Genomic DNA, 27,338 nt, shown 5'->3' on the forward strand with positions numbered 1-27,338 from the left:
AAAGAATATGTCCACTTAGGGCAGGTCATAACCGCAGAGCCGAACCACGAGATTGGAGTAACTAGAAGAATAAGAATGGGGTGGAGCACATTCGGCAAGCACTCTCAAATTATGACAGGTAGATTGCCACTATCCCTCAAGGGAAAGGTATATAAAAGCTGTATCTTGCCAGTACATAGCTACGAAGCAGAAACCTGGAGACTTACAAAGAGGGTTCAGCTTAAATTGAGGACGACGCAGCGAGCAATGGAAAGAAAAATGGTAGGTGTAACCTTAAGAGACAAGAAGAGAGCAGAGTGGATTAGGGGACAAACGGGAGTTAAGGATATCATAGTTGAAATAAAGAAGAGAAAATGGACGTGGGCCGGGCATGTGGCGCGTAGACAGGATAACCGCTGGTCATTAAGGGTAACTAAACGAATTCCCAGAGAAGGGAAGCGGGTTAGGGGGAGACAGAAGGTTAGGTGGGCAGATGAGATTAAGAAGTTTGCTGGTATAAATTGGCAGCAGCAAGCACAGGACCGGGTTAACTGGCGGAACATGGGAGAGGCCTTTGTCCTGCAGTGGACGTAGTCAAGCTGATGATTATGATCTCAAATGGTATGCTTGAGATAGATTGCTGCATTTCTACTTGATTCGAGAACAAACTGTAAGATTTATGTTCTTTTTATTAGGCAGACGAATTGCCTCCGAAAATGAAAAACTCACCAAGTCACCACGCACCTCTCAATCTCGAAGGCGCCTATATGGCCGAACCGAATGTTTAAGTTGTTCAGGAGACTGCTGATGCTACAGCCACTAAGTCACAGCATATCTCGTGGGCAGCGAATGTGTCCTCTCTAATTTCTCACCGAGTTTGTGACGAGCGTATATAGTAAAAAAGAAGTGGAGCTCACGCACACTCGCTAACATTTTCGCGAGCCGGACTCGCGAGGACTCTCTCTCACAAAAAAAATCACAGCATATTCACGTAGTGAATGATGATGACTGGGGCGAAGCATTGGAGGGTTTTGTCGCGCTAAATTGTAGCGAATATCGCCCACTCCACCATCCAAGACGTGACAAACACTCTATCTATTTATAAAAAAATATTTGGTAAGCGGTAGCTACCCGTCGCTTAAGTTTCCCCTTCATTAAAATGACTTTATGGTCGGTCAAGTGGTGAATTGGTGATAGGGCGAAGTGAGATGTTTGCAAGGATAAAGTAGTGAAGTTTCCAAAGGTGGAACGATAGGTGGCCACGTATGAACAAGAGATGGACACAGTGAGACAATTTAGGGTAGTTTAACGCGCACTTACATACAATTACACGACCATTTTGCTTGCATATTGGCTGCTTCTATACAGTTTTTTATGGTTGGTGAAGTGGCGGATCGGTGATGGGGCGTAGTGGAATTTTGGCAAGGACGAAGTAGTAAGTAGTCGGTAAAGGTGGAAGTATAGGCGGTCACGTACATACATACAATGTATAGACAAACGCTCGCCTTAGGAGCTTCACTCCTAAAATGTTCTTCGACTGGACTCACCCGGAATCATACTCATAAGAACTATGTCTCATTCGTACTCACTCAGACTAGACACATGGCTCGATCTGCGTCTGAATGAGTACGAGTCAGTCGACTCAAGAGTCGGTCAGTCCAGAATTCAAAGGTTCGATCTAGGTGTCAATGCTTTTTAGAACAAATATCTCATGTAGTCGGCGCTCTTCTTGAAGCTCATTGATATAGTACCTGGGAATACGAGTGATAAGTGATTGCAAACGAGCAAGGTACTGTCTTGAAAAAATGACAATTGTATTTATCAAGAGCGTCCTTGGAACGGTTGGCGGGTAAGCCTAGGTATACTCCCCTACGTTAGTTACGCTTCTGATCAATGAACATAAAAGAATGTATACACAATACTAAATTGTAATACGTGTGAGTAGACATGATTGTGAACGTGAATATGGGTAAGGCTGATCATAATGCTGAAGGAGTGTTTATAGAATCATAGGTGAACCAAAATAGGAGGAACTCAGTCAGACTCAATTAGGAGATATACTCTGTGCTTTTAACACAATGGGAATCAGATTCAACAAAATTTTCCTGAGCTGGACGAAAATGTTTTTCCACTGGACTCATTCGATTCATCTTCCGCGGAACTCAATAAGACTCAAACTCAGCAAAACTTTACTCAGCCGGACACACTCGCATTCCAACTCACGGTTTGATCTGAGACTAAGAGAGTGGACTCAAAAGTGAGTTCTCCTAGGCATGGTGAGGAGGTGTTGCATTTCTTATCAGTTTTTAGGGCCCTTCGTTTTACCTCAGCACGCAAGATAATTTACATGTACAGTTCGTATAATATATCAGACATAATTATATAATGCAATTCATAGCGCCTGAAGTATTTTAGTGCATAGATAAACAAAAGTGTATGAGTACATGAGCCACGATTAGCAAACATACTTTCTGTTAAGCAAGAATGTGCGAACTTATTTTCAAAAGCCACGACTTTTACCTTGATGTAAGGAGCTCAGCGTTCGGTGCGTGAGGTTCTTTTTTTGTTTTTATTATTACGCTGCTTTTTTGATCATTTAGTGCAACTGAGGAGTAGCGCTGCCTGTTTTAGAAAGACGCATTGCGAAGTACATTAAGCTCAGAATCGGCCACAAGGTATGTCAGTGGTTCCTTGTAGAAATTCACAAGGAACAGTCGTGCAGTGGAATGGTGCGTGTGGTGTTTGCCAGTAGTTTATAAAGCATTATTCACAGTCATATGTTATAAAAAAAGAAACCAATGGTCAGTGTGTATATCACAAGCGCTTCCGCAAGTTTACCACCAGCAGGCAAATACTTAGCGCATACCCTACCATATGCCTAAACATACGTGGCATGTATTGACGTTTACGCAAATATTATAGTGACAGCTCTCTTCCTCCCGGAAGAAACGTAGAAGGCGAATTTGCCTATGCTTTTGACGCCGGGGCTAAACCGACGCCTATTTTCTATTCCTTGTGCTTACAAGTGCGTCGTCTAGCAACGCACATGAGCAGTGTCTGTTTTTTCCTGAAGATACTACTTCTGTAGTCGGCAAGACCTGGGCTCTTGTCACGGGACAACTGCCGTAAATAAGGAGAAAAGTATTGACAGCGTGTCACTGTTTGTTGCACGGGACGCCGCCATGGCATGCATTAGGGCCAAACTATGCGGCATCTCTGCCATGGTGTTTTCCCGGTGTTTCGTATACGCCGATCTCTGTCGGCATCAACGCTACCGATAACGATAGCCGAAACGTGTATTTCAGGACGACTCAGACATATGCACTGTGGAGGACGACGCCAAAAGTGGTTTGATGAACGGAGAACTAATCAGCGCTTAGCCGGCAGCGACTTCCGCTATCCAACAGCATCGTCGCTGCTGTATATGGGGGCCGGTCGCAGATCTATTAGTCGTCACTGTGGTCTGTGTGACCCACAAGTTCTCAAATATGCTTGTATTTGGCTTAGATTGTTCCTCAGAAACTTGGACAGCAAATGTTCGGAATTTTTTCGAACTGTTTCTGAGCGTTTTCCTTGGGTTCATCAGTAGTCTTAGTAGGCCTGTAGGTTTTGGCAGAAAACATGGCCTCAAAAGTTAGAGACAATTTCTAAGCTCAGAGGCTATATGTTGCAAGTTTGTGGTTATTCCTTTCGAAATAGATTGCACTATAAGTGGAATGAGCAAAAAAAATGACCTTTCGATGACACTTTGATGTGCTTGCCTTACTTATGAATGGAAAATTAGATATAAAAAAACTATAATGAGGAGAATTTCTTGTTGGTCCACTGATGAACGCTGACACTGCTTTGTGAGGACTCACGTTCATTTCCTTTTGTCACATTGTGTGACGCTGGGCCGGTGCTGGTGTCAGCGTTTTTCATGTGGTTGGTCACCTTCTTTGGAGCCATTTGTATAGTTGGTTGGTTGCGAAACTTTATTGAGGTCCTGCAAGGTGCGCTTCAGCGCGCAGCGGGCGACTCCCACGTCGGGACCGTTAGGCCAAGCCTATCGGCCGCTTCGCGGGCCTGCTGGACGGCCCAAAGTTGGTCGGCCAGGAGGGAGCTGCGTAGGGCCGCCTCCCACCTGACCGATGTAGTGTTGGGGTTAGTGTACATTGCCTTGCACTCCCAGAGCATGTGCGCCAGCGTGGATACATCCCCACATGCAGGGCAAGCGTCATTGGGAAACACGTCAGGATAAATAGCGTGAAGGGATCTCAGGTTAGGGTACGTGTCGGTCTGCAGTAGTCTGAGCGTAAGGGCCTGTGGCCTATTAAGATTTGGATGAGGGAGTGGATATATAGTCTCCGCGCGAGGTAAAAATATTTTGTTATTTCGTTGTACGTGACAGGCGCGTCCCTGTTTTCCGCAACCCCGTTGGCCCCGAATCGTTGCCCGGAACCAGCGCGGTCGGTTAGTGCGCGCGCGGCCTCGTGGGCAGACTCGTTGAGGTTGGGGGGAGCGCCTTGGACCTGTCCAACCTGTGCAGGAAACCAAATCAGTACGTGGTGCTTGATGTCGTCGCGGCCACCACTTTGGAGCACGCGCAGGGCTTTCTTGGAGATTACACCGCGCTCGAAAGCGCGAATAGCTGACCTAGAGTCACTATAGATGGCCTCCCTTTCACCTTCCAGGATGGCCAGGGCGATGGCCACTTGCTCGGCAATCGTCGGATCGTCAGTGTGAACCGATGCGCAGTTGGTGATTTGTTGTTTGGAGTCGACGACGACTGCGGAGAAGGCGCGGCTCCCACGGTACGCTGCCGCGTCGACAAAGCTGACGCTGTGCTCCTCACTGTGAATCTGCTTGAGAATAGTGGCAGCTCTAGCCCGTCGCCTACCACGATTGTTCTCGGGATGGACATTCCTAGGTATCGGTGCCACGGTGATGAGGTCACGAATCTCACGGGGCACCTGTCTCATCTTTTCGTCCACTTCAGCCGGAGAGTGACCGAGCTCTCGGAGTATATGTCTGCCGGTCTGGGAGCTCGAAAGGCGCGCGAGCTGGGCCCGCTCCTGCGCCTCGGCAATCTCTTCCAACGTATTGTGTACTCCGAGCTGGAGCAGGCGCTCGCTGGGCGTCCTGATCGGGATACCGAGGGCCCGCTTGGTAATCTTTCTGAGCAAGACGTTGAGCTTGTCACGCTCGGCACGCTGCCAATTGTGCATGGCCGCGACATATGAAAAGTGGCAGAGCACAAAGGCATTTACCAGGCGGATTAGGTTGTCTTCCTTGAGGCCTTAGTAGCGGTTGGCCACCCGCCGAACCAGCCGAACCGCGTTATTCGTCTTGGCGGCGAGCTTGAGTATAGTCTTGCTGTTGGAACCATTGGACTCGATGGTCATGCCGAGGACCCGAATGGAGTTGACTCTGGGTATTGCGCTGCCATCTCCGGTGTAGAGCTTGATATCACTCTTCGAGATCGGCTGCCAGTTTTTGGGCTTGGGCCCTCGCCTAGTGGGTTGGTAAAGGAGGAGCTCCGACTTGCTTGGGGAACACCTCAGCCCTGTGGGACGGAGGTAATCTTCCGTGGTGTCTATGGCCTCCTGCAGGGAGCGCTCGACTTGCCCGTCGCTGCCACCTCTGCACCAAATGGTAATATCGTCCGCGCAAATTGTGTGGTTAATGCCTTCGATACACGAGAGCCTCTTGGACAACCTGACCGTGACAAGATTGAACAGGGTGGGCGATATCACTGACCCTTGTGGCGTGCCGCGCGATCCCAGCTCTATCTCCTCGGAGACAAGGTCTCCCACACTGAGGGTGGCTCTCCTACGGGTCAAGAACGATTTGACATATTTGTAGAATCTGTATAGTGCCTAGAAATATTACTGGGTAGTGTGCTAAGTGCGTGCATTTTGTACGAGAGAGGGTGGCCCCGCATGTGATGACTGCACCAAGATGCCACAACCAACGCCGCGTGTCAAGTGGGTGCACGAACGCGCAAAATTCATCTCGTCCTGTAGCTTCCGAAGGAACCTCGTCACGTGTAATATCAATGTGTGAGAGCTATCTTCTGCTTTACTGTGAAGTTCGGCGACGCCAGATGTAGGCTGCAACATCCTGAGATGTTAAAAGCTAAGTGGCGTAGCAAAGAAAGGACGTGTTTTGTACCACTGTGACGAAGCAGTTAGCGGTCGAACAAGAAAAAGGTGCCTTGTTCCCGGCACCAACAGATCCAGCACTGTTTCCTGACTGAAAAAGTAGGATCAAGAAGGCAGACAGAAGGCTGACGCCTAAGGCTGTCGTGTGCGAAAAGCATTTTGAGAATGACTACATCAAACTATTTTTGTATGTGATTGAACGTTGTCGGAAACAAAATTGCCATTTAGGCAAATATTAGGTATCAATCTCTAAAAAAAACTGAAGATACCGCTTTGAATTTCAGTCACACCCCTTTTTCCCCCGTTTCAACGTCGGACTCCTTTTGCAAAAACGTTTTGGCTATCATAGGTGGTGAGTGTCAGATTGTTCATTGGCAGTTATCATTCGCTTTCACTCGAAACCTACAGGAATGCAGGCTAAGAGTTAAAGGTTTTTTGGTCTTCTGTGATAATTTTTGTTCTCAAGAACAAAGCATATTTTTAAAATAACTGGTGGTTATACTGTAAATGGTCTTTAAAATTAATTTCTTTGTGTACTGCAGCCACTTTGAGCACTATCTATCTATCTATCTATCCATCGCATCGCCTACTTCTGGGTGATCTCACGATCACCGCTTTTACTTGGGTTAAACCAAAATTACTGTTGGTGGGTAAGATAGTTTGATGAATATGACGCGCTGATCCTGACAAGAATAATGTCACAATTCCGTCACGTGCGCCATCAAACCCTTGTCACCACACCTCCGTTTTTTAACCCGTGAGCGTTAAGAAAAAGCTGACATTGACAAAGTTGTCCCTACAAATGCAAATAATAAACGTTTGTGTCCCAGCAGAGGAATCGAATCCAAGCATTCTGCGTGAAAATCGAGTATTCTACCACAAAGCCACGCCAAGTCTCCGAAACACTTTGCAAGAAGAGTCTAATGTTTGTGAAACATCAATTATAGCTTCAGTGCTGGCTATCCTATTTCTTGCATATATTTAGCGCCTGTTTCTAATGTTTCGCCAAATAAAAAATACAACAGAGTCACCTTCCATCCGAATGCTTTGCACAGCATTGATTTCCAAGTTACCTGGGATCTGCCTTTTTTTAGGGGGGGGAGAGGAGGAGGGGGCAGTAGTGAATGGTGAAATGTTTGTCACAAAATGATGTTGATTTCGTATTGCAAGGTGCCAGTACTCTGAAAGCAATCGAGTTGTTCTTATACAATAGAGCATTTTGTAAAAAAAACTCTCCGAAAATACAAAACAATTTGGCTCCATATCTGCATGTTACACTGCAAATGTCATCGAAAGACGATAAACTTGCGCCTGGAGAGAGTAAACAAAACGTTTATTTGTTGTTATGCGCAAGAAAATGAGTGAATGGATTTCTGGAGGCGCTGCATTAGAGTGCCTCGAGCATGCAGCGGAGGCGACCAAGCGTATCAAGTCAAGTCACGCGTGAGACATGAGCGCTGTCTGGCAGTTATCTTGGAAAACGACGCGCGAGTGCCCTCTTACAAAAGCGATGGAAACGCTTGCCTTTTCGTGCAAGCGTTGCGTGGTCAGCGCAACGTGGTAACCGCTATGGTCGTCAGAATTACTTATGTATGCCTTTACTAGTAAGAGACACACGTACAGAATATTGACGTGTAGTTATGGTGACTCAGATATGCGCGATAATTGCTTTTTGATTGACAACCGCACAAGCATTACGCTGAATCTTGAGCAATATTGGTGGGCGCTGCGGATGGGGTCGGCTGTTTGGAGTATTGTTAGGACACTTCGGTGCGGATTAGGGCACTGTTAAGGGCGGACAAACAGCCAAATGTACAGACAGACAGACAGACAGACAGACAGACAGACAGACAGACAGACAGACAGACAGACAGACAGACAGACAGATAGACAGACAGACAGACAGACAGACACAGACAGACAGGCAGACAGACAGGCAGACAGACAGACAGACAGACAGACAGACAGACAGACAGACAGACCAGAATTTTTGCATCGAACGCCCCCAAGAAAGACTATCGTCTTCAATAAAACTTGGCCTCGCGCGGGTCGGCCTCCTGAAAACTTCGCACGGCTTGCGGAGTGCATTGCAAGGTTGAACGCAAATGCACCCACTCGCACAGCAGCGCACCATGCGGGTGCCGCCGGCAGTCATCAGCTGCGGGGTCAGCTCCTAGCCAGCGCTCAGCACACTAGCCAGTATATTTCTAGACACTCTATGATTAGTATCCTAATATAAAGAGACAAGACGCCAGGAAACACCGCCAAGAACGCTGCATGTGCTTAGGCCTTTACGTGCCTGTTGACGCCACAGATATACACTATAGCTTCGTTTAACCATGAGTAACCAAAGCACCTCTTACATTTTATCTTGTTTTGTACATTTCTTGCAGAAATCAGTAAGTGTCAGTCACAAGCTCAGATTGTCGCATAATTATTTAGTTTTTTTTTTTATTCTTGTACCTGTGGATAGCGCGTTCTTACAGTCTCATACATAAATTATAAATTTACCAGTGCTGCCAATCTAGAAAAACTGCTCCTAAAATCATAAATACCTGTACGTAAACGTTTTAGAGGTTTAGCATGAAAGTCCTGCCTAAACATATCTTTCAAGATTTTATACCCAGGTGCATCTTTTGATTGAAGATAAATAATGAGGTTCAGTTATGAAGGTAGATTGCCTATTTTCAAGCACATCCGGAACAGTAATCAGTACTTTCCGCCAATTATCCATGTCTAGCCAACACTGGCCATAACATGAAAACAAACTTCTAACTGCTGCGTCCGCTTGATGACGCAGTGGTTTCCGCAGTGTCGCTTTCTTGCATTCTTTTTTGCGGTGATAGAGAGGTACGGTGTGAACGTGTCCAATACAAACTTTCTCTTGGTGTTTAAAGTTCGAAACGGGCTCCAGGATTACTGTTAGCACTAAGTGTGTTAGCGTTATTGCTTTAATATTAAATTCCTAATGCTGCGTGGATTCTCATTGCTAAGTGTGTTCAGATAATTTTTTACGTGAAGTGGTTTCATTCGTTGTACAGAGGATTTTTGTGCGAATTTCCCGCTTTTTTATGTTCCACTTGGTCTGCGCGAAGTTCAGGTATGTAACTGTTTGTCAGTAGTGAGTCACACATAGCAGCCAGTGCTAACCAGTGCTACATGTACGCGGGCAAACATGATTGTAAGGGGCACCAACGTTAACGAACCAAAGGGAGGAAGCAGCGTGGATATGGAACTCATCAAAATTTGTTCCCGCATATAAGTGTCAACTTGCAAATACCCTTGGGCAAATTGAGTCTCACGTTTATTTGTATGTGTCAATGCCTGAGCCAGCGTCTTCGCCAAGCCCGTCGGTAGTAGAATCGGTTGATTCCTGGCCGGAGATGTGTCGCTCCACGGCAACCTGGTCGTCATTATCGTCGTCATCGTCCTCATCGTCAGGTTTGTCTGCATGTGACGTTACGTTCGTCTGTGTCATAAGATTCGAGGTTGGGGGGTTAGGCCCTGTCCCTTCCTTGGGCAATCGTAACACTGAGGTATGGTGCTATATTTTCATTCATTTGGCCATTGCTCTGACGGTAACTATCGTCTTTAGGACGTCGTCACCGTGCTGTACCGACATGGCACGTCCATGCGTGCGTCATAACCAAAGGGACAGAGTGAGTCCAAAAGCAACGTTTCCTGATAACCTGTCTCTAGCCTTTTCACCTGAACGGCATCAAAGCAGCAACGCATTTTCTTTTTCGTTACGACACTCGTATCTTTTTTTTTACGTGTCCGACATTACAGTTAAGAGTACGCAATAATTTCATTCACGCTTTCCATGATAATGTGTGTCAGTCTGCTCCACATGATTCAAACACGCAGAACATCAATCAACTCGAATGCCAATATAATACTCCTCGTTGTATTTCTGGGATTTCATGCACCAAAACCACACTTTGTAGAAGCACGCCGTACTGCATTACTACGGAAGAATCTTTACCATCTCGCTGCTTATTATAAAGCATCTTATTCGGAGCACACGCGCAGAAAGGAAAATTAAATAGAGGCACTGAACTGCCAGCACACAGCGATGAAAGCATGGACCAAATGACGTCTTAGCAGGCATACACAAAGAGTGCAATAGCGGCATTACCGTAGTAACGCCATCATTGTGCCTATAGTGCATATCGCAACACAATGCGACACGTAAATGTATAAGCATATCCCATGTTAGCAAGCAATGGTAGGTGCCGTCCATATACGTTGGTTTGTGTTAGCGACGCCCGGCTCGTAAGCTCGACCCAACCATCTCAGCCAAAGCTACGCTACCCCCCTTTAGGATCACGTGAGAATAAGTGCAGCAGGGGCCAAAGCTGTTTTTAAAAGCTGCCTCCAAACATCGCTCGTCTAGACGCCTCCCGCCTCTCTACAAGTGGCGGCTGCAGCAAAGGAAGTTGCAGTGAACATACGAGCCTTGTTGACGTGTAGCTTTAGCTTTGAGCCTTATAAAAACGTGAAGTATTTTAACGGTGATGGCATTTGCGAAACGTCATCGCCGTTGCGGCAGCCTACGTCACACGCGTGGCTACATCTAAATTTGGTAAGCTTGCAATATTTCATTGTCATTTCCGTAGTCAATGTCTCACGTGTATATTTTAATCTGTTAGCTAATGAAAGAACAGCAGACCCAGTTTATTAAGAAGCTCAAGGGCACGATATGCATATGGGTAGTGTAAAAATACATAGGCACCAATTTTTACGGTGAATCCTCCCTAGTAAGAAATGTGCAGTGGAACTTATTAATGCAAGTGACCAGGACAATCTCGACAGCACTCATTCTCAATACGCTTGCGGTAATGCTTAAGCTAGATTATATGGACAATACGGTTACCTACCTGTCATATCTGCGGCTAAATTCGTGTGTACGCTCAAACTGAAACCGTGAAATACCTACAAAATGTAAACATTATGCACAAGTTTTTCGAGTGCTGCGTTTTGGTGAATTCTCACAGGTGTGAAAATCCCGTGAAGTGCACCGCAGCCAGAACAGCGTTGCCCGATACACTTGTGTCAGGTGTGTCATCACAGTCGCACATTAATCAGAAACAGCCTAGTGAGTCATCATTATCTGCTGCTTTATTGAACCATGCCTACGCAGAAAGAAACACATGACCGCGTATGACGAAATCTTTTTGACACGTGTAAGGCTTCTCCATATTAATAACAATAGAACCAGTAAAAAATCGCTCGCGTATCTTCACATATGTCAATCCTATTCCCAACATTAACGTGCTTTGAGGTAAAAATGCTCGCTATGTCTCCTCATAAAGCCTATTAATCAAAAATGGGGCGCGGCGCATTACAAAGACAACTGCTTGACAGAAGTAATCATTTCTGCTTGGTAAGTCGCTTCAAAACATAACCGTTCGACCAAGGCAAGGTCTCGCTTGGCTCGTCTTGCAATGATTCTTCTAAACAGAAAACTGAAAAAAAAAACTAGCGCATCTTTCTTGTGTCTTCCAGCACAAATAAACGTCACAGCTTGTCGGTATCCCACTTTATTCCTCTTTTCAATTGACAGACAGTGCACGCAGCAGCGAAAATACAGCATCAACTGCAGCAAGCCAAATGGCTTTTGCCTACCACGCGAAACCAAGTTATATCGACGACAGCGCCACCACGTTTTCTTGACGTATGTCAGGTGGAATTCGTCTTTGTGCATACATCGCATGCCGTGTTGTGATGATGACCACGGCGGCATGTGCGTTTATATTGTCTCGTATTGAGACGCGGTGGACAGCATCCATTCTTTTGCATCGTTGTTAGCCCTGCAGTGTTCCCCCGGCTGTAACTGCACCCGGTAAAGTTTTTATAACCTGCTGGCATAGGTCGGCAAGTTCACTAATGAGTCCACTCAGATTCAGATCGAGCCATGAGTCTGAGTGTTTAGTTAGCCCATGTGAGTCATATCTGTGCGAGTTCGAGTTCGATTTAGTCCCTTTGAAGAAAATTTTCGTGCGAGTCTGAGTGAGTCGAAAGCGGAAGATATATATTTTGAGTGAGCCTTACCGAGTGCCACTTTTTATTTTGCCGACCGATGGTCCCAACAACACATCTTCAGCGCTCCACTGAGTGTTATGTGGATTCACGTTAACACTCACGTCTACTCGAACACATTGCAAGCCAGTATCTTTCATACGCCATTTGAGTATAGATTGATCAGAGATGTGAAATAAAACTTGTTTTCGTCACCTGTTTTCGTCTAAAGCGATGTAAAGGTCCTCTTTCTCCTCCACTTGCTATAATGCACTGCTGCGGCAACAGCATCTGCTTTTATACTCCGTGCTGGTCCACATAAGAAGTGCTTCACTGTTTCCGTTTAAAATATATGCCTAAAGAGCATTGCCACAAACCAAACTGGTGTTCTAAGTGGTTTAATATGGTTTACGTTCTAACTAAAATTAGGGTTGAAGTCGCAAAGTTGTGAATTTCGTGTGTACTTGCACCACGCACAATAGATATGCTTTAAAACCCTAGGTTATATTAGGCATTAACATTTTCTAGATGATGCGTGTGTGTCCACACAAATCTATCGCATGATTTATCTAGCCTTTAGGGCCTGCCCATGAGTTTTCCACGCAGCCACATCGTACGTGCCGGGACACGTATGATGTGGCTACCGCACGTAAGCGGATGGCGAAAGAACTGCCACTTGCGTGCTGCAGGTGTGCGTGGAAGCGTGGTGCGACTGTGCAAATAACGCGTGCGAAGAGGCTTCCATATAAAAGATATCACACTACATACACGTTGTTGCGGGTTCCGTCGTAGAAGTGAGCTTGTCCCGCTGTCTCTGCGCAGCACTGTTCAGCAGCACCACCCCGACAGCCGTGACGAAAACTACCAGCAACACCATGCACCACAGCGTGTACTGGAAGCTGGCCGGCTGGCCGGACACGTCCCGGTTGTGCCTGGCTCGGTCTAGGAGCAGCTGGAATGCCTGCGCATAGAGAGACACTTGAGAGGCAGAACTATGTGGCGTGACGGAACAGCACATGAATTTAGAGGACTTCAAACGTTTGCGAAGCTGAAATATAAGCCAAAATAGAGAAGCGTTTAAGCGGCGAGGCGTCCTGCTTTCACTGCTTTTAATTTTGCTTGTACTTCTTCGTTCGCATATGCGTTTGCATTGAGGGAGGGAAGGGAAGTATTGTCGCAACATCCCCCCCTTAATAAGTCAAAGTATGGGAGAGGCTTTGAGCGTCCCACTATTAGCCACTGAAGGGGGCAGCCATCTACTCTGGCCCTGTCTCCCTCCCTCCCTACAGCCATCCGCACGTATATGTTCGTGCGATTCTAATGGTGATGAACGTTCTGCAGAGTATATGTGTTCCAGCTAAAGGGAGCAACATTAGGCCTATTAAATACGGTAGTCTTTCTTGGGATACCTGAACATGGAGGTATTAATCTGTCTGTCTGTCTGCCTGTGCATTCATCCGACTGTCTGTCTGTCTGTCTGTCTGTCTGTCTGTCTGTCTGTCTGTATGTATGTATGTATGTATGTATGTATGTATGTATGTATGTATGTATGTGTGTCTATGTATGTGTGTGTGTATGTATGTATGTCTGTGCGTCCATCAATCTGTCTGGGGGTCCATCTGTTTGTCTGTCTGTCTGTCTGTCTGTCTGTCTGTCTGTTTTTCTCTCGCCTCTCTGTGCGTCCATCCGTCTGTCCGTGCGTCCATCTGTTCTGTGTGTCTGTCTGTCTGTCTGTCTGTCTGTCTGTGCATCCATCCGTCTGTCTGTGCGTCCATCTGTTTGTCTGTCAGTCTTTCTCTCGCCTGTCTGTGCGGCCATCCGTCTGTCTGTGCGTCCATCTGTTCTGTCTGTCTGTCTGTCTGTCTGCCTATGCGTCCATCCATTTGTCTGTGCGTCCATCTGTCCGTCTGTCCTTCTCTCGCCTGTCTGGGCGTTCATCCGTCTGCCTGTGCGTCCGCCTGTCTGTCTGTCGTTCTGTCTGTCTTTCTCTTGCCTGTCAGTGCGTCCATCCGTCTGTCTGTGCGTCCATCTATTCTGTCTGTCTCTCTGCCTGTGCGTCCATCCATTTGTGTGTGCGTCCATCTGTCTGTCTATCTGTGCGTCAATCTGTCTGTCTGTTTGTCTGTCTGTCTTTTGGTCTGTCTGTCTCTCTGTCTTTCTCTCGCCTGTCTGTGCGTCCATTCGTCTGTCTGTATGTCCATCTGTTCTGTCTGTCTGTCTGCCTGTGCGTCCATCCATTTGTCTGTGCATCCATCTGTCTGTCTATCTGTGCGTCCATCTGTCTGTATGCTTGTCTGTGTGTCTTTCGGTCTATCTGTCTGTCTGTCTGTTTGCCTGTCTGTCTGTCTGTCTGTCTGTCTGTCTGTCTGTCTGTCTGTCTGTCTGTCACACGATTAAGCGACCCAGTGACAGTATATACAATTTTTCAACGCCCGGCCATCTTGAACTGGTGGCCGCATTCATACTTTTGAACATTGTCTACCAAAAAGCAATAATCACCTCTATGTGAGCCACAACGTGAATACCAAAATATTAGCTGGAGCGTTCCTCCACTAAAATAAGTATTGTGGTGTTTAGAAAAAGTGGGTAACGATTAAGAGTACTAGTTACAAGTTAGGTTGGAATTGAGTAACAGAATATGCACAAAAACTTGGCAGTTCCCACGTACTGTAGGAATCGATGATATGCGAAGCACGAGTGAGAAATGTTATGTCACTTTAAAATCAGCACAAGGTTACGAGGTGGAGCTAAATGACGCTGTACAAGACATCCGCGTCATTATTATTATGTTTGAATGTGTCATTTACTTTCGTCATCTATTCACGTCACGTGATACCAAATTTAGTATATGTGGAGCTAGCGAAACGGCCGCGAGCACGCTATGAGCGTGGTATGTTGTCATGTTTTTACATGACACGCGTGTCAGCATTATCATGTTTCACCAGTCATATATTTAGTCATCCATTGACGTCATGGAACATCCGATTTGGTATTCGTGGATCTAGGAAAACGACCTCGAGCGCATCATCAAGGGCCCAGTATACTCCAGTGTAGCATTGATGCGCGCGCACGTTGGGCACAGCGGCGCTCCGTTAGAAAAACGCGAGCACTCCATAGTCTGGCGCCAGGCGCGACTATCGTCCATTGGCACGGGCCGATCGCAACTAGTGCGAAATGTGACAAGCTGCATTTGGCCCCGATGCGTTACCCAGACAACACTGCGTCTCCCTGTTTTTGTTACGGAATGACTCTGGACGCGCTGAAATGCGCATGCGTCAAAGCCACGCAACGCAGGGCGGACCTGCGAGCATGTGCAGGACGGGCAATTCGCGTGGCAACGCCAGCATGACGCCCTTGACTGTGGAATGTAGCCATCTTCTGACATGACACAAGGATGAATGGATGGATGGATGGATGGATGGATGGATGGATGGATGGATGGACGGACGGACGGACGGACGGACGGACGGACGGATGGATGGATGGATGGATGGATGGATGGATGGATGGATGTATGGATGGATGGATGGATGGATGGATGGATGGACGGACGGACGGACGGACGGACGGACGGACGGACGGACGGACGGACGGACGGATGGATGGATGGATAGATGGATGGATGGATGGATGGATGGATGGATGGATGGATGGATGGATGGATGGATGTGCTCAAAGTCGCCGAAGTTCCCTAACAAATGCTTCGCATTTAAAAGCGTTCTGCCGACGATATTACTGTGACACCTGGCAGTCGTGGTGGGTTGTGCACAAGCACTTGTTTGCCAACAATACTGCCAGATGGCGTCCATATCTCACGAAGCGTGAAGTTATTGTATATGCTACCTTTATAAAGTAAACATGTACAGTAACTCTAAAGCGGTGTTTTGAGACAGAAGACTATCGTGTTTTGATGACATTTGCCACGCCGCACAGAATTGCGAGGCCAAGTTTATTTTACTGCAATAACATGTCTACAGGTTGGAATTGAGTGTTTCAAAAAAAAAACAGACATCATTGACCACATCTTTTAATTTACTTCAATCAAAGTTATCGGTGCCAATATTTTTTGGTATTATTCTAAAGGACATAAACAAAGAGTAAAGTGTACCTGAAAGATTTGTATGGTATTAGACGAAACAATTGTGCTACCTAACTACTGAAAGAAAAATATACATGAGAGCCCCGTGAAAGAACTATGGCTCTACGGAAAGGTCCGGTTCATGGTGCGTCAGACAATACGCCTTTACGAGCAATATTGCTGCAGTAATTGCGTCTTATCAATGTCGGCGTTATTCGTCTCCCCCGCACCGCTCTCCATGTCCTCCGGTATCGACTGCACCACGAAACAGCCGAAACACGAGACGCCACTCGCCTTCGCCCTTCCGCCGTTCCTCTTCTCCACTTCGGCCCGCCTCATTCACCTCCGATATTCATTCGGAAAACTAAGTGATGCAGATTGTGGAGGAAAAACTGCATTCGGAATTAGAACTGAAATTCCTCCACCAGGCCCGTGTAACATGGTTTCTGTGAAAGTGGAAGGAGTGTAAGTGGATGCTTTAGTGGACACAGGTGCGACATTGTCTGTGATACGTGCTGATTTGTGTGAACATTTGAGGAAAGTAATGACGCCTTACAACGGCCCCACGTTAGTTGCTGCCCAGGGGAACGTCATTCGCCCTTCCGCGTTTTGTACTGTGCGTGTTTTCATAGATGGCATCCGCCGTCATGTTCAGTTTGCTGTCCTGTCCCGCTGCTCTCACGAACAAATTTTAGGGTGAGATTTTCTATCATCTGCTTCCGCGGCGATTTGTTGTGGACAACGCGTTGTTCACCTCACTGACACCGACTACATGCTTGACGACGACAATCAGAAGCCACTTCGTCTGGTCGCTGCGAAAGACATCGAACTGCCGCCGCTACAAGAGCAAATTGTCAGCACTACGTTCAACGACATCTATCACGGGGATGTATTGGTCTCACCGTCACGACTTTGCGTTCGCAAAGGTATAGTTCTTCCGTCCGGTGTCTTTCGCTATTGCAATGGCTCGGCACTTGTCACCGCTGTGAACTCTACACCGGAGAAGATCTTACTGCCACAGGGCACTACTGTGGCCCGTGTTGCTGACTTCGAGCCTGTATTTGTCACGCAACTTCGGGCCATTGCATTCAAAGAACCTTCCGTCGGTGAGCATGTTTCTTCCTCCGCCTTTACCACCGCTATCAGCAGCGAATCGACATATTCACAGAGGCAGCAGCTGCTCGCATTGTTACAGAAACATGCAAATTCTTTCGATATTTGCTCGTCAAAGCTGGGCCGCACTAATACTACAGCACATCGAATTCAAACTGTTGGGACATCTATCGTAAACCGCCGACCCTACCGCGTGTCTCTAGCTGAAAGAAAAAATTTAGAAGAAAATTTTGTGGACTTGCTTAAACGGGAAGCCATCTGTCCCTCATCTAGCCCTTGATCGTCTCCTATTGTTTCGGTCCGTAAAAAGGATGGCTCTGTGCGTTTTTGCGTGGACTACCGGGCGCTCAATAGGATCACATGCAAGGACGTGTACCCTGTGGCACGCATTGAGGACGCCCTTGATTCCCTACAAGGCGCAGAATTCTTTTCAAGCATCGACTTGCGTTCTGGGTACTGGCAGATCTCCATGCATGAAGACGATAAGGAGGAAACGGCGTTCGCAACCCCCGACGGGCTATATGAATTCAACGTGATGCCTTTCGGACTCTGCAACGCGCCCGCGACTTTTGAGCCCATGATAGATACCGTGCTGCGCGGCTTGAAATGAAAAAGTTGCCTTTGCTACTGGGACGACATTACTATCTTTTCGTCTACGTTTTCTGAGCCCCTAGAACAATTGGATTACGTTTTGACGTGCCTTGCCGGAGCCGGGCTTCAAAGAAACATTAGTAAATGCTCTTTTGATAGCAAATATTTCAAGGTCTTAGGAAACGTCGTTAGCAAAGGTGGCATCCGGCTCGAACCTGACAGGATTTCTGCAGTCCTTCACTTTTCGCGTCCCGAAAAACCAAAGGAGCTTCGCAGTTTCCTTGGCCTCGCCTCCTATTTTCGCCGGTTTATCCAAAACTTCGCTTCTAATGCTGCTCCATTACACCACCTACATGCTTCCAACGTGCCTTTTCTGTGGTCTCAAGAATGTCAAACGGCATTCGACCTGTTGAAGTGGGCACTCACGTCTGAACCTCTGCTCTGCCACTTTGACGAAGCCGCACCGACTATCCTCCATACTGACGCTAGCAGCCTTGGTATAGAAGCCGTTCTTCTACAACGCGACAAGTCTTCCCTAAAGAAAGTTGTTGCATATGCCAGTCGCGTACTCACCCCTGCCGAAAAGAACTACACTATAACTGAGCAAGAGTGTTTGGCTGTGGGTCGGTCGGTCCAGACGTTCCATCCCTATCTTCACGGCCGTCACTTCACAATCGTTACGGAGCACCATGCCTTATGCTGGCTTTCTACACTGAAGAACTTGTCCGGATGCTTGGGTCGGTGGATAGTACGCTTGGAGGAGTACGACTTTGACATAACTTACAATTCAGGCAGAAAACATCAAGACGCCGACGCTTTATCTCGTTGCCCGCTTCCAACTACCCATATCTTCGTTGGTGAGAACTCAACCGCCACATCTACCAAAGTTCATACGCTCGCATGAATAAGGCAACCCTTTTCGGATGACGCGCCAACATTTATCTCCAACCAGCGGTCCGATTCATACTGCAGACGCAATGGACCACCTTTCGTGAGCTTCTCATCCACCCAACGCGCGACTCCATCGTCAACTCCTGCACTTTAGGCTGGACAATGGGATTCTCTACCGCTACGTCTATCACCCTGACGGTCAGCGCTGGGTTCCTGTACTGCCATGCTCTCTTCGACTTCAGGTACTCGAAGCCTTCCACGACGACTTGACTGCTGGTCATCTTGGTTTTAAAAAAAAACTCTTGACCGCATTCGATGTCGTTATTACTGGCCTGGCCTTTCTTCTATTGTAGCGCGGTACGTCCGCTTCTGCTACCCATGCCAGCGTCGTAAACTCCCCACGTCTGCTCCTGCTGGACCTCTACAGCCACTTCCGTGCCTTTCAATGCCGTTCTAGGTTGTAGGTGTTGACCTTTACGGGCCTCTCCCCGTCCCATCGGCTGGCAAACGATGGATAGTGACCGCCGTGGACCACCTGACACGTTACGCTGAGACTTCCACTGTTATTTCAGGCTCAGCTGTGGTAGTTGCAGACCTTATTCGTCACGCCATAATACTGCGTCATGGGGCTTCTCGTGTACTGCTTAGTGACCGCGGCAAAGTGTTCCTGTCACAAATGGCAAATGAAGTACTGCGCGCTTCTGGAAGTACTCACAAGACAGCTTCAAGCTACCCCGCTCAAACAAATGGTCTCACAGAAACATCGCACCGAACCCTTGCTGACATGATAGCCGTTTACGTCTAACCCGACCACAAAAACTGGGATACTCTTTTACCATTCCTGACATTCGCTTACAACACCGCCATTCAGCAAACAACTTGCTACTCACCGTTTTACCTCGTGTACGGACGCACCCCGACTACCTTTCTCGACGTCTACTGCTTTACCAGCCATGGGAATTCATGTCAGTCTTCTAGCGATCAATACTTTCCCGCCTTGCCCAGTCTCGCCACCAGGCTCGCATCAATACTGAAGCAAGACAGCGCGAGCGGAAGATCATCTATGATGAATCCCACCGCGCTGTGTCTTTCCTGTCTGGTGACGAGGTGCTGCTTTTGACACCTATTCGCACTCCTGGTCTTTGTGACAAATTCAAACCACGCTTCATTAGGCCACACATTGTTTTAGAACAGACTTCTCCGGTTAATTATCATGTGACATCACTCGTCGCCCCAACAGACCGCCGCTACCGCAGCACAGAGATTGTCCACGTTTGTCGCATGAAACCTTTCACGCGACGTTCCCCGTCACTTTGACTTACGGCGGCCAGGGTGTCCGCTTCCAAGTGGGGGCAATTAGTGGGGGCATTTGTTACCTACATCGTACTAATCCCTGCAAGATCACAATCACCATCATCTGCTTGTCTCGTCCTCATTGCGACTCTGGATCATCATCATCGTCATCGTCTGTGTACTGGCTCTGCCCGCTCGTTTTGCGAGGTCTTTCCTCAAATAAACGCTGACGCAGCCAAGACTACAAGACTACCACGACTTCATAATATATATATATATATATATACATATATATATATATATATATATTGTGAGACGACGTCAGGTACGAAGGAGCGACCGTTTTATTGTCAACCCAGACGCGCGAGCCAGCAACCGATCAAACAGCGAGCCGCTACGATGATGATGATCACGGTGCTTTGTATGCGCAGGTGAAAGTGAAAATGATGAGCAACATAATCAGCGCTCACACTATTTCCCCCCTACACGAAAGCGGTCTGCAAGACGTTCATTTAGTAAGTGTATGAGCGCTGGATATAAGGTTTCAGGCGAGACACATGGACGATCTCGGTCCCGCGACGACGGCGATCAGAAGCCGAAGTAACCGGCGCGACGCGATAATTTACGGCCGATGTTCGTTCAAGCACGGTGTAAGGACCCAGGTATCTGTGAATGAATTTTTCACAGAGGCCGGGTGTGCGAACAGGTGTCCAGAGGAGCACTTCGTCGCCTGGGTAGAATGACACAACTCGACGTGTCGCATCACAACGAACTTTTCGCTGGGCCTGAATGGTAGAGGTGTTGGCGCGGGCGATTGTGCGGCAGTGGTTGACACGGGCAGCGAATTCTTCCGGAAGGGACGCAGATGGGACAGAAGGCGTGGACAAAAAGCTGGTGTCTAGAACAAAAGATGGTGCACGGCCATACACAAGAAAAAACGGGCTGTAACTTGTAGTGCGTTGTATGGCAGTGTTATAGGCAAACGTGACGAAAGGTAGTATTGTGTCCCAGTTCTTGTGATCGGGTTGGACATACATAGAGATCATGTCTGACAAAGTTCTATGAAAACGCTCAGTAAGACCATTGGTTTGCGGATGATATGCCGAGGTGGTCTTATGGATTGTGTCAGAGGCCTGTAAAACTTCAGCGAGCACACGAGAAAGAAATGTCTTGCCACGGTCACTCAGGAGAACACGAGGGGCGCCGTGGCGCAGGATAATGGCACGCAGAACAAAGTCGGCTACTTCGCTGGCAGCTCCAGTAGGAAGAGCTGCCGTCTCAGCGTAGCGAGTAAGATGGTCTACGGCAGTAACAATCCAGCGGTGACCGGCGGCGGTAAGCGGAAGGGGTCCGTATAAGTCTATGCCGACGAACTCGAAGGGAGCGGATGGGCACGGGAGAGGCTGTAGAGGGCCGGCGGGAAGAGATGTCGAACGTTTTCGGTGCTGACATGATGGACAGGAAGTGACGTACCTGGAAACACTAGTGGAGAGGCCAGGCCAGAAGCAGCGAGTCTTAATGCGATCGTAGGTTTTATGAAAACCCAAGTGGCCAGCCGTCGGGTCGTCATGAAAGGCTTCTAAGACTTGGAGTCGAAGTGAGCGAGGTATGACCGGGACCCATCGGCTACCGAGAGGATGGTAAGTTTGTCGAAGTAGCGTTCCGTCATGAAGTTTGAAACGCGTGAGTTGTCGTCGCAAGCGGCTGTTGGGAGCACGAGATGAGCCGGTGAGCCGATCGATGATTGTACGGCAGTATGTGTCTGCACGTTGGAGCGAGGTGAGGTCTGCGGATTGAAGGAAGTCATCCGGTGCAGTGGGCTCGATGGGACTAAGACTGGTCATCTGCGTGGTCTCTTGGCTGGGAGGTGCTGCGCAGCAGGTAGATGCGTCATGATTTTGCAACAGCGGACAGCGTGACAAAGCGTCGGCATCTTGGTGTTTGCGGCCCGACCGGTATGTGACACTGTAGTCATACTCCTGCAGTCGGAGCACCCAACGACCGAGGCGTCCTGACAAGTTTTTTAATGATGACAACCAACAGAGCGCATGATGATCCGTGACGATCGTGAAGCGGCGGCCATACAAATAGGGGCGAAATTTTTGCACGGACCATACGATAGCGAGACATTCCTGTTCAGTGATGCTGTAATTGCGTTCCGCTGGGGAGAGAGTACGGCTCGCGTAAGCCACGACTTGCTCTTGTGAAGCCTGGTCACGCTGCAGCAGAACAGCGCCGATTCCGTGCCCACTTGCGTCAGTGTGTAATATAGTAGGGGCTGTGGGATCAAAATGGCGAAGAACTGGCCCTGACGTGAGGCATCGCTTCAGGGTCTGGAAAGCAGCTTCACAGTCATCTGTCCAAAGAAATGATGCACTTGTGGTCAGGAGTTTGTGAAGAGGAGCCGCGATAGTGGCAAAATCACGGACAAAACGGCGGAAGTAAGAGGCTAAGCCGAGGAAGCTGCGAAGGTCTTTGAGCGTGGTGGGCTTAGGAAAGTGCAGCACAGCGGCCACTTTGTCGGGATCAGGTTCGATGCCAAGCTTGCTGACAACGTGGCCTAACACTTTGATGCTGCGGCTCGCAAACCGACACTTCTTGGTATTTAGCTGGAGACCGGCTTTGGCTAGACATGTGAGCACCTCGTCTAGACGTTCTAGGTGTTGCGAGAAGCTGGATGAAAAGATGACGATGTCATCCAGGTAACAAAGACAGGTCTTCCATTTTAGGCCACGCAGCACTGTATCGATCATCCGCTCAAATGTGGCTGGGGCATTGCAGAGCCCAAAAGGCATCACATTGAATTCGAAGAGACCATCAGGAGTAGCAAACGCTGTCTTCTCTTTATCAGACTCATGCATCGGGATCTGCCAATACCCAGATCGTAGGTCGAGACTTGAGAAATATTCTGCACCCTGTAAGGTGTCAAGTGCATCGTCAATTCGAGGCATAGGATATACATCCTTGCGCGTAATTTTGTTTAGTGCCCTGTAATCAACGCAAAATCGCACTGATCCGTCCCTTTTCTTAACTAGGACAACAGGAGAAGACCAAGGGCTTGTGGAAGGTCTGATAACGTTGCGTGCGAGCATGTCATTGACTTGTTCCTCGATGACCTTGCGTTCTGAAGACGACACGCGGTAAGGGCGACGGCGGATAATACGAGAACCGTCTGTGGCGATGTGATGAGAGGTCACCGTAGTTTGACCTAAGCCATCCGAACAAACGTCAAAACAAGTCTTGTGTTTTGTTAAAAGGGCCATTAAGTCATTAGTTTGCGTTGGAGTGAGATATGGACTCAAAGTGGCTTTAAGCGCATTAGATGAGCCTCCTGGTGGCGTACACTTAGCGACTGACGGCGGAGACGATACAGTGACGACACATACCGGTGCTATGTCGATAAGGCTGGCAACAGTGGACCCCTCTGGCAGTAGTTGTGGCTCTGTTGTCGTGTTGTAGGCGGTGAGACTGGCATGACCACGCGAAAACCGCACTAGACAACATGCGATGGCGATTCCTCGGAAAATGCAGCGCTGATCGGGGACAACCACTGCGTCACCGTCAATGGTATCGCTGGATCTAATGGTGAGGATACGTTCTTGGGCCGGGGGCAGTACAAAGTCTGCAGCTGCAACAAGGTGAGGCGACGAAAAATCGTAAGCACTAGAATTTTCAGTGTCCGTAATGCGAATAACGGGCGGACCACACGAAATGACAGCGGAAGCGGCTGACAGGAAGTCCCAGCCCAATATAATCGGATGAGCACATGAAGAAAGCACAGCCAATTGTATATGGTGACGAATTCCGTCGATCAGAACACGAACAGTGCATTGTCCAATAGGGTAAATTCTATTTTCATTAGCACCACATAACACCGGACCAACATATGGAGTTTGCACTTTTCGTAGACGATGACATAGTTCGCGATCAATGACCGAAATGGCTGCTCCAGTGTCGACGAGTGCGTCAACCGAAATGCCTTCTACACAAACAGTTAGTAAATTTGCAGGGCGCGCAGGAGGAATTGGGACAATTCGACGACAGGCAGTTTCTCCTCCAAAAACTGCAGCTGCTAGTTTTCCGAGTGGCTGTCGAGGGGCATCAGGGCAGAACGTAAAGGCGAAGTAGTACGGCGGAAGGGCGATGGTGAACGACGGCGGGGTGAGCGGGAAGAACGAGGTTCACCGTGGGACAAAGGAGGCGAAGGCGAACGTCGTGACGAGGGAATGTAGGTTCCTGGAACGTAGGGGTCAGACCTCGCAGCCCGGTCACTCTCGTACGAAGAATAACCTCGTCGTTCATCTTGCTGGCGCCGACGGCAAAAGCGGGAGATATGTCCTCTTATGCCACAGTAGTAACAGACGGGGCGCGTAGGGCGCCAGGCAGGGAAGTGTGGTTGTGGTGGTGCCTTGGCTGCCATCGCAGCCAAATGGTCGTATACGACGTCCGTAGTTACAGGTGGAGTAGGTGGAGGAGGCCGTGACACGACTTCGGCATACGTAGGCACATGTAAGGGCACAGGAGGCGGGGCACGTGCGACGCTCGTCATCGACGCCAATTCGTCCTTTATAATTTCCCGCAGGTTAGGAGGGGGTGAGCGGGCAGGTGAAGTCGGTGCGCTGGCAGGAACAAGGCTGTGAAGTTCCTCTCTCACTATGGTGCGAATTAGAGCTCGCAGCTCATGCTCGCCAGTAAGACGAGTGTCATAGGAGGCGTGTGGAAGGCGCATTGAGTAAAGTGCGTCCAGGCGCTGGCAGGTGGTAATAATGTCCTGAACTGTTGTCGGGCTCTGCATGACAAGAGCATTAAAGGCGACGGAGTTGATGCCTTTCATTACTTGCCGAATACGATCGGCCTCCGGCATGTCCTTTTGGGCGCGGCGGCAGAGGGCCAGAACGTCTTCAATGTACGATGTGTACGATTCGTCAGGCCCCTGGATGCGGGTAGCGAGCTTCTGTTTAGCTACCTCAGAGCGTCCTGTAGAAGTGCCGAATATTTGACGCAGCTGCACCGTGAATGCTGACCAATCAGGAAAGTCGCGTTCGTGGTTATGATACCACGTCTTAGCAACCTCCTTCAGATAAAAGGGTACATAGCGCAGCTTATGTGCCTCATCCCAGTAATTGCAAGCACTGGTACGGTCGTAACTGTCCAGCCATTCTTCTACGTCCTCACCGCGAAGGCCAGAAAACACTGGAGGGTCTCGTTGCGAGGTACTCACGGTGTGGTGAGGCCCAGCAGGCTGAGCGGGTGGTGCGAAGAAGGCGGTAGGGGGTGGGTCGTTTTGCGCCATCACTGTTGGCAAGCACAGCCGTCGACCTGATCGGAGCTCCAGGGGTGACCGGTAGTGCACGAGGACTTGGGAATCACAGCACGCTCCACCACTTGTGAGACGACGTCAGGTACGAAGGAGCGACCGTTTTATTGTCAACCCAGACGCGCGAGCCAGCAACCGAGCAAACAGCGAGCCGCTACGATGATGATGATCACGGTGCTTTGTATGCGCAGGTGAAAGTGAAAATGATGAGCAACATAATCAGCGCTCACAATATATATATATATATATATAGCTATATATATGTATGTATATATATATATAATCACCACCGGCGACTGCCATTTCACCGTGTTGGAGCGAATCCTTCGCCTTCTACGAAAAACATTAGTGGTGGTGGTAAAACATCTAAATGGCAATAAAAGATTGCAGAGAGATGATTGAGTTGGGGTCTCATTGGCCTCCTCTCCTCCCAGCACGAGGTTGAACCCCTATTCCGAAGCACCAATAGCAAGTGCCACTCACGTCCATTGAACTAGGGCCTTCTGGGTCTTCAGGTCGTGACCGCCAAGCAGGGCCGCCTCCCAGTCATCTCTCGTGCAGATGGGGTTTAGGGGCATATATGAATTTGAGTGGAGAAATATCTGAACTGCATGCACAACTTACCACGCATCAAAAACGCTCGCTAGAGTCCTGATGCTCCTTCAGTAAGGAGCTGTTTAAGTAACGGCTCACGAGTGTACCAATGTCGCCTGTCTCTCAGATCACTCACGTATTGATAAAAATATTCAAAATGTCGTTAGGTCCAATAGTGAAATATACCGAAATTATGTCAGCTTGTTTGTCGACACACAAGGATTTATCCGCATAACTCAGAGTTTGATCGGAAACTGGGGTCAGTACTCGTTTAAATCAATGTTTATTCGCCATCTTACCTTCACGGCGACATTCAAGTGCTCGGTCTCCTTCTCGATAGGTTTGGCGTGCTCCGCGCCTGCAGCGGGTGATACCATCCTATTGGGAGACAACAGCGCCAGGAAATTGGCTGCTGGCGATGCCACTGGATGTGGAGCCGCAGCTGCATTGGGAACAGCCGCTGGGTTTTGAACAGCCCCCGCATTGGCAACAGCCGTGGCATTAGGAACCACCGCTGCACTGGGAATAGTGGGTGGACCGGCAACAGCTGGTGGCTTCTGTGGCGGAGCAGGCACCTGCACATTTGCATAACTGTTTTTTTTTTAATTTTGTTTACGAAATTCATGCATAGGCTCAACCCAATGTCCGTGTCTTTACAAACTTTAAAACAGCTCACAGGGCTCTCGAGCACTCGAATAAAACGCAATCCTTCGTAAGGTTTCTCTACCTCAATTGCTTTTTGCACTGGCTCCAAGATCGGAGGCACCTCACTAAGTTTCATTTTGCATTGCCTCCAAGATGTGACTACTTTTAACCAAGTTACAATGTCACGTGATGACGTTAGGTCACGTTAAAAACACTTGGCAGTGCCAACAAATGGGACAGAGAAGGTGCACGAACAACTCTTCTGCCATTCGTTACGTCACGTGATGTCAAAATTACGTCATAGCGACGTCACAAATTTTGGTGTGACGTTTACGTCATCCGGGGGCGATGATTTGTTTTCATCGCTTTTCTCCGAGCCGCGGGATGTGTGCGGTAAAGTTTCGCGTTTGAGGAGGGATAGTGAGGACACCTTTACTAAAGGGCTCCTAAACCTCCGACAGAAGCTCGAGTGCTCCTCTCCGTTTCCTCTATGGAGAACAGCTGGCATGACGTCAATCGACGCTGTGTGCAATACAAATAACGCTGCTTACAAGGGACACTGTCATTGAGCGAAGGAAAGCCTGCTTTCGGCTAGCCGATGCACGCGCCTTTTGCATTTCCACGTCGGGCGCTGAGGAAGGGCGAGAGGTCGTGAGAAAAGCCGACGGGCGCA

The 27,338-nt window shown here is 48.4% G+C and overlaps 1 protein-coding gene across 1 annotated transcript; it reads right to left on the bottom strand.

The window, feature by feature from the left end:
- Positions 1 to 12,903: 12,903 nt before the first annotated feature.
- LOC142767793 (uncharacterized) lies at positions 12,904 to 26,801 on the bottom strand. Its single transcript, XM_075870036.1, has 3 exons — positions 26,697 to 26,801; positions 26,320 to 26,595; positions 12,904 to 13,104 (listed from the first exon to the last, which is right to left on the bottom strand). The coding sequence occupies exons 1-3, from the start codon at positions 26,799 to 26,801 to the stop codon at positions 12,904 to 12,906; spliced, it is 582 nt and encodes a 193-aa protein (XP_075726151.1).
- Positions 26,802 to 27,338: the final 537 nt, after the last annotated feature.

The sequence above is a fragment of the Rhipicephalus microplus genome, chromosome 7 (assembly GCF_043290135.1).
Source record: "Rhipicephalus microplus isolate Deutch F79 chromosome 7, USDA_Rmic, whole genome shotgun sequence".
NCBI lineage: Eukaryota > Metazoa > Arthropoda > Arachnida > Ixodida > Ixodidae > Rhipicephalus > Rhipicephalus microplus.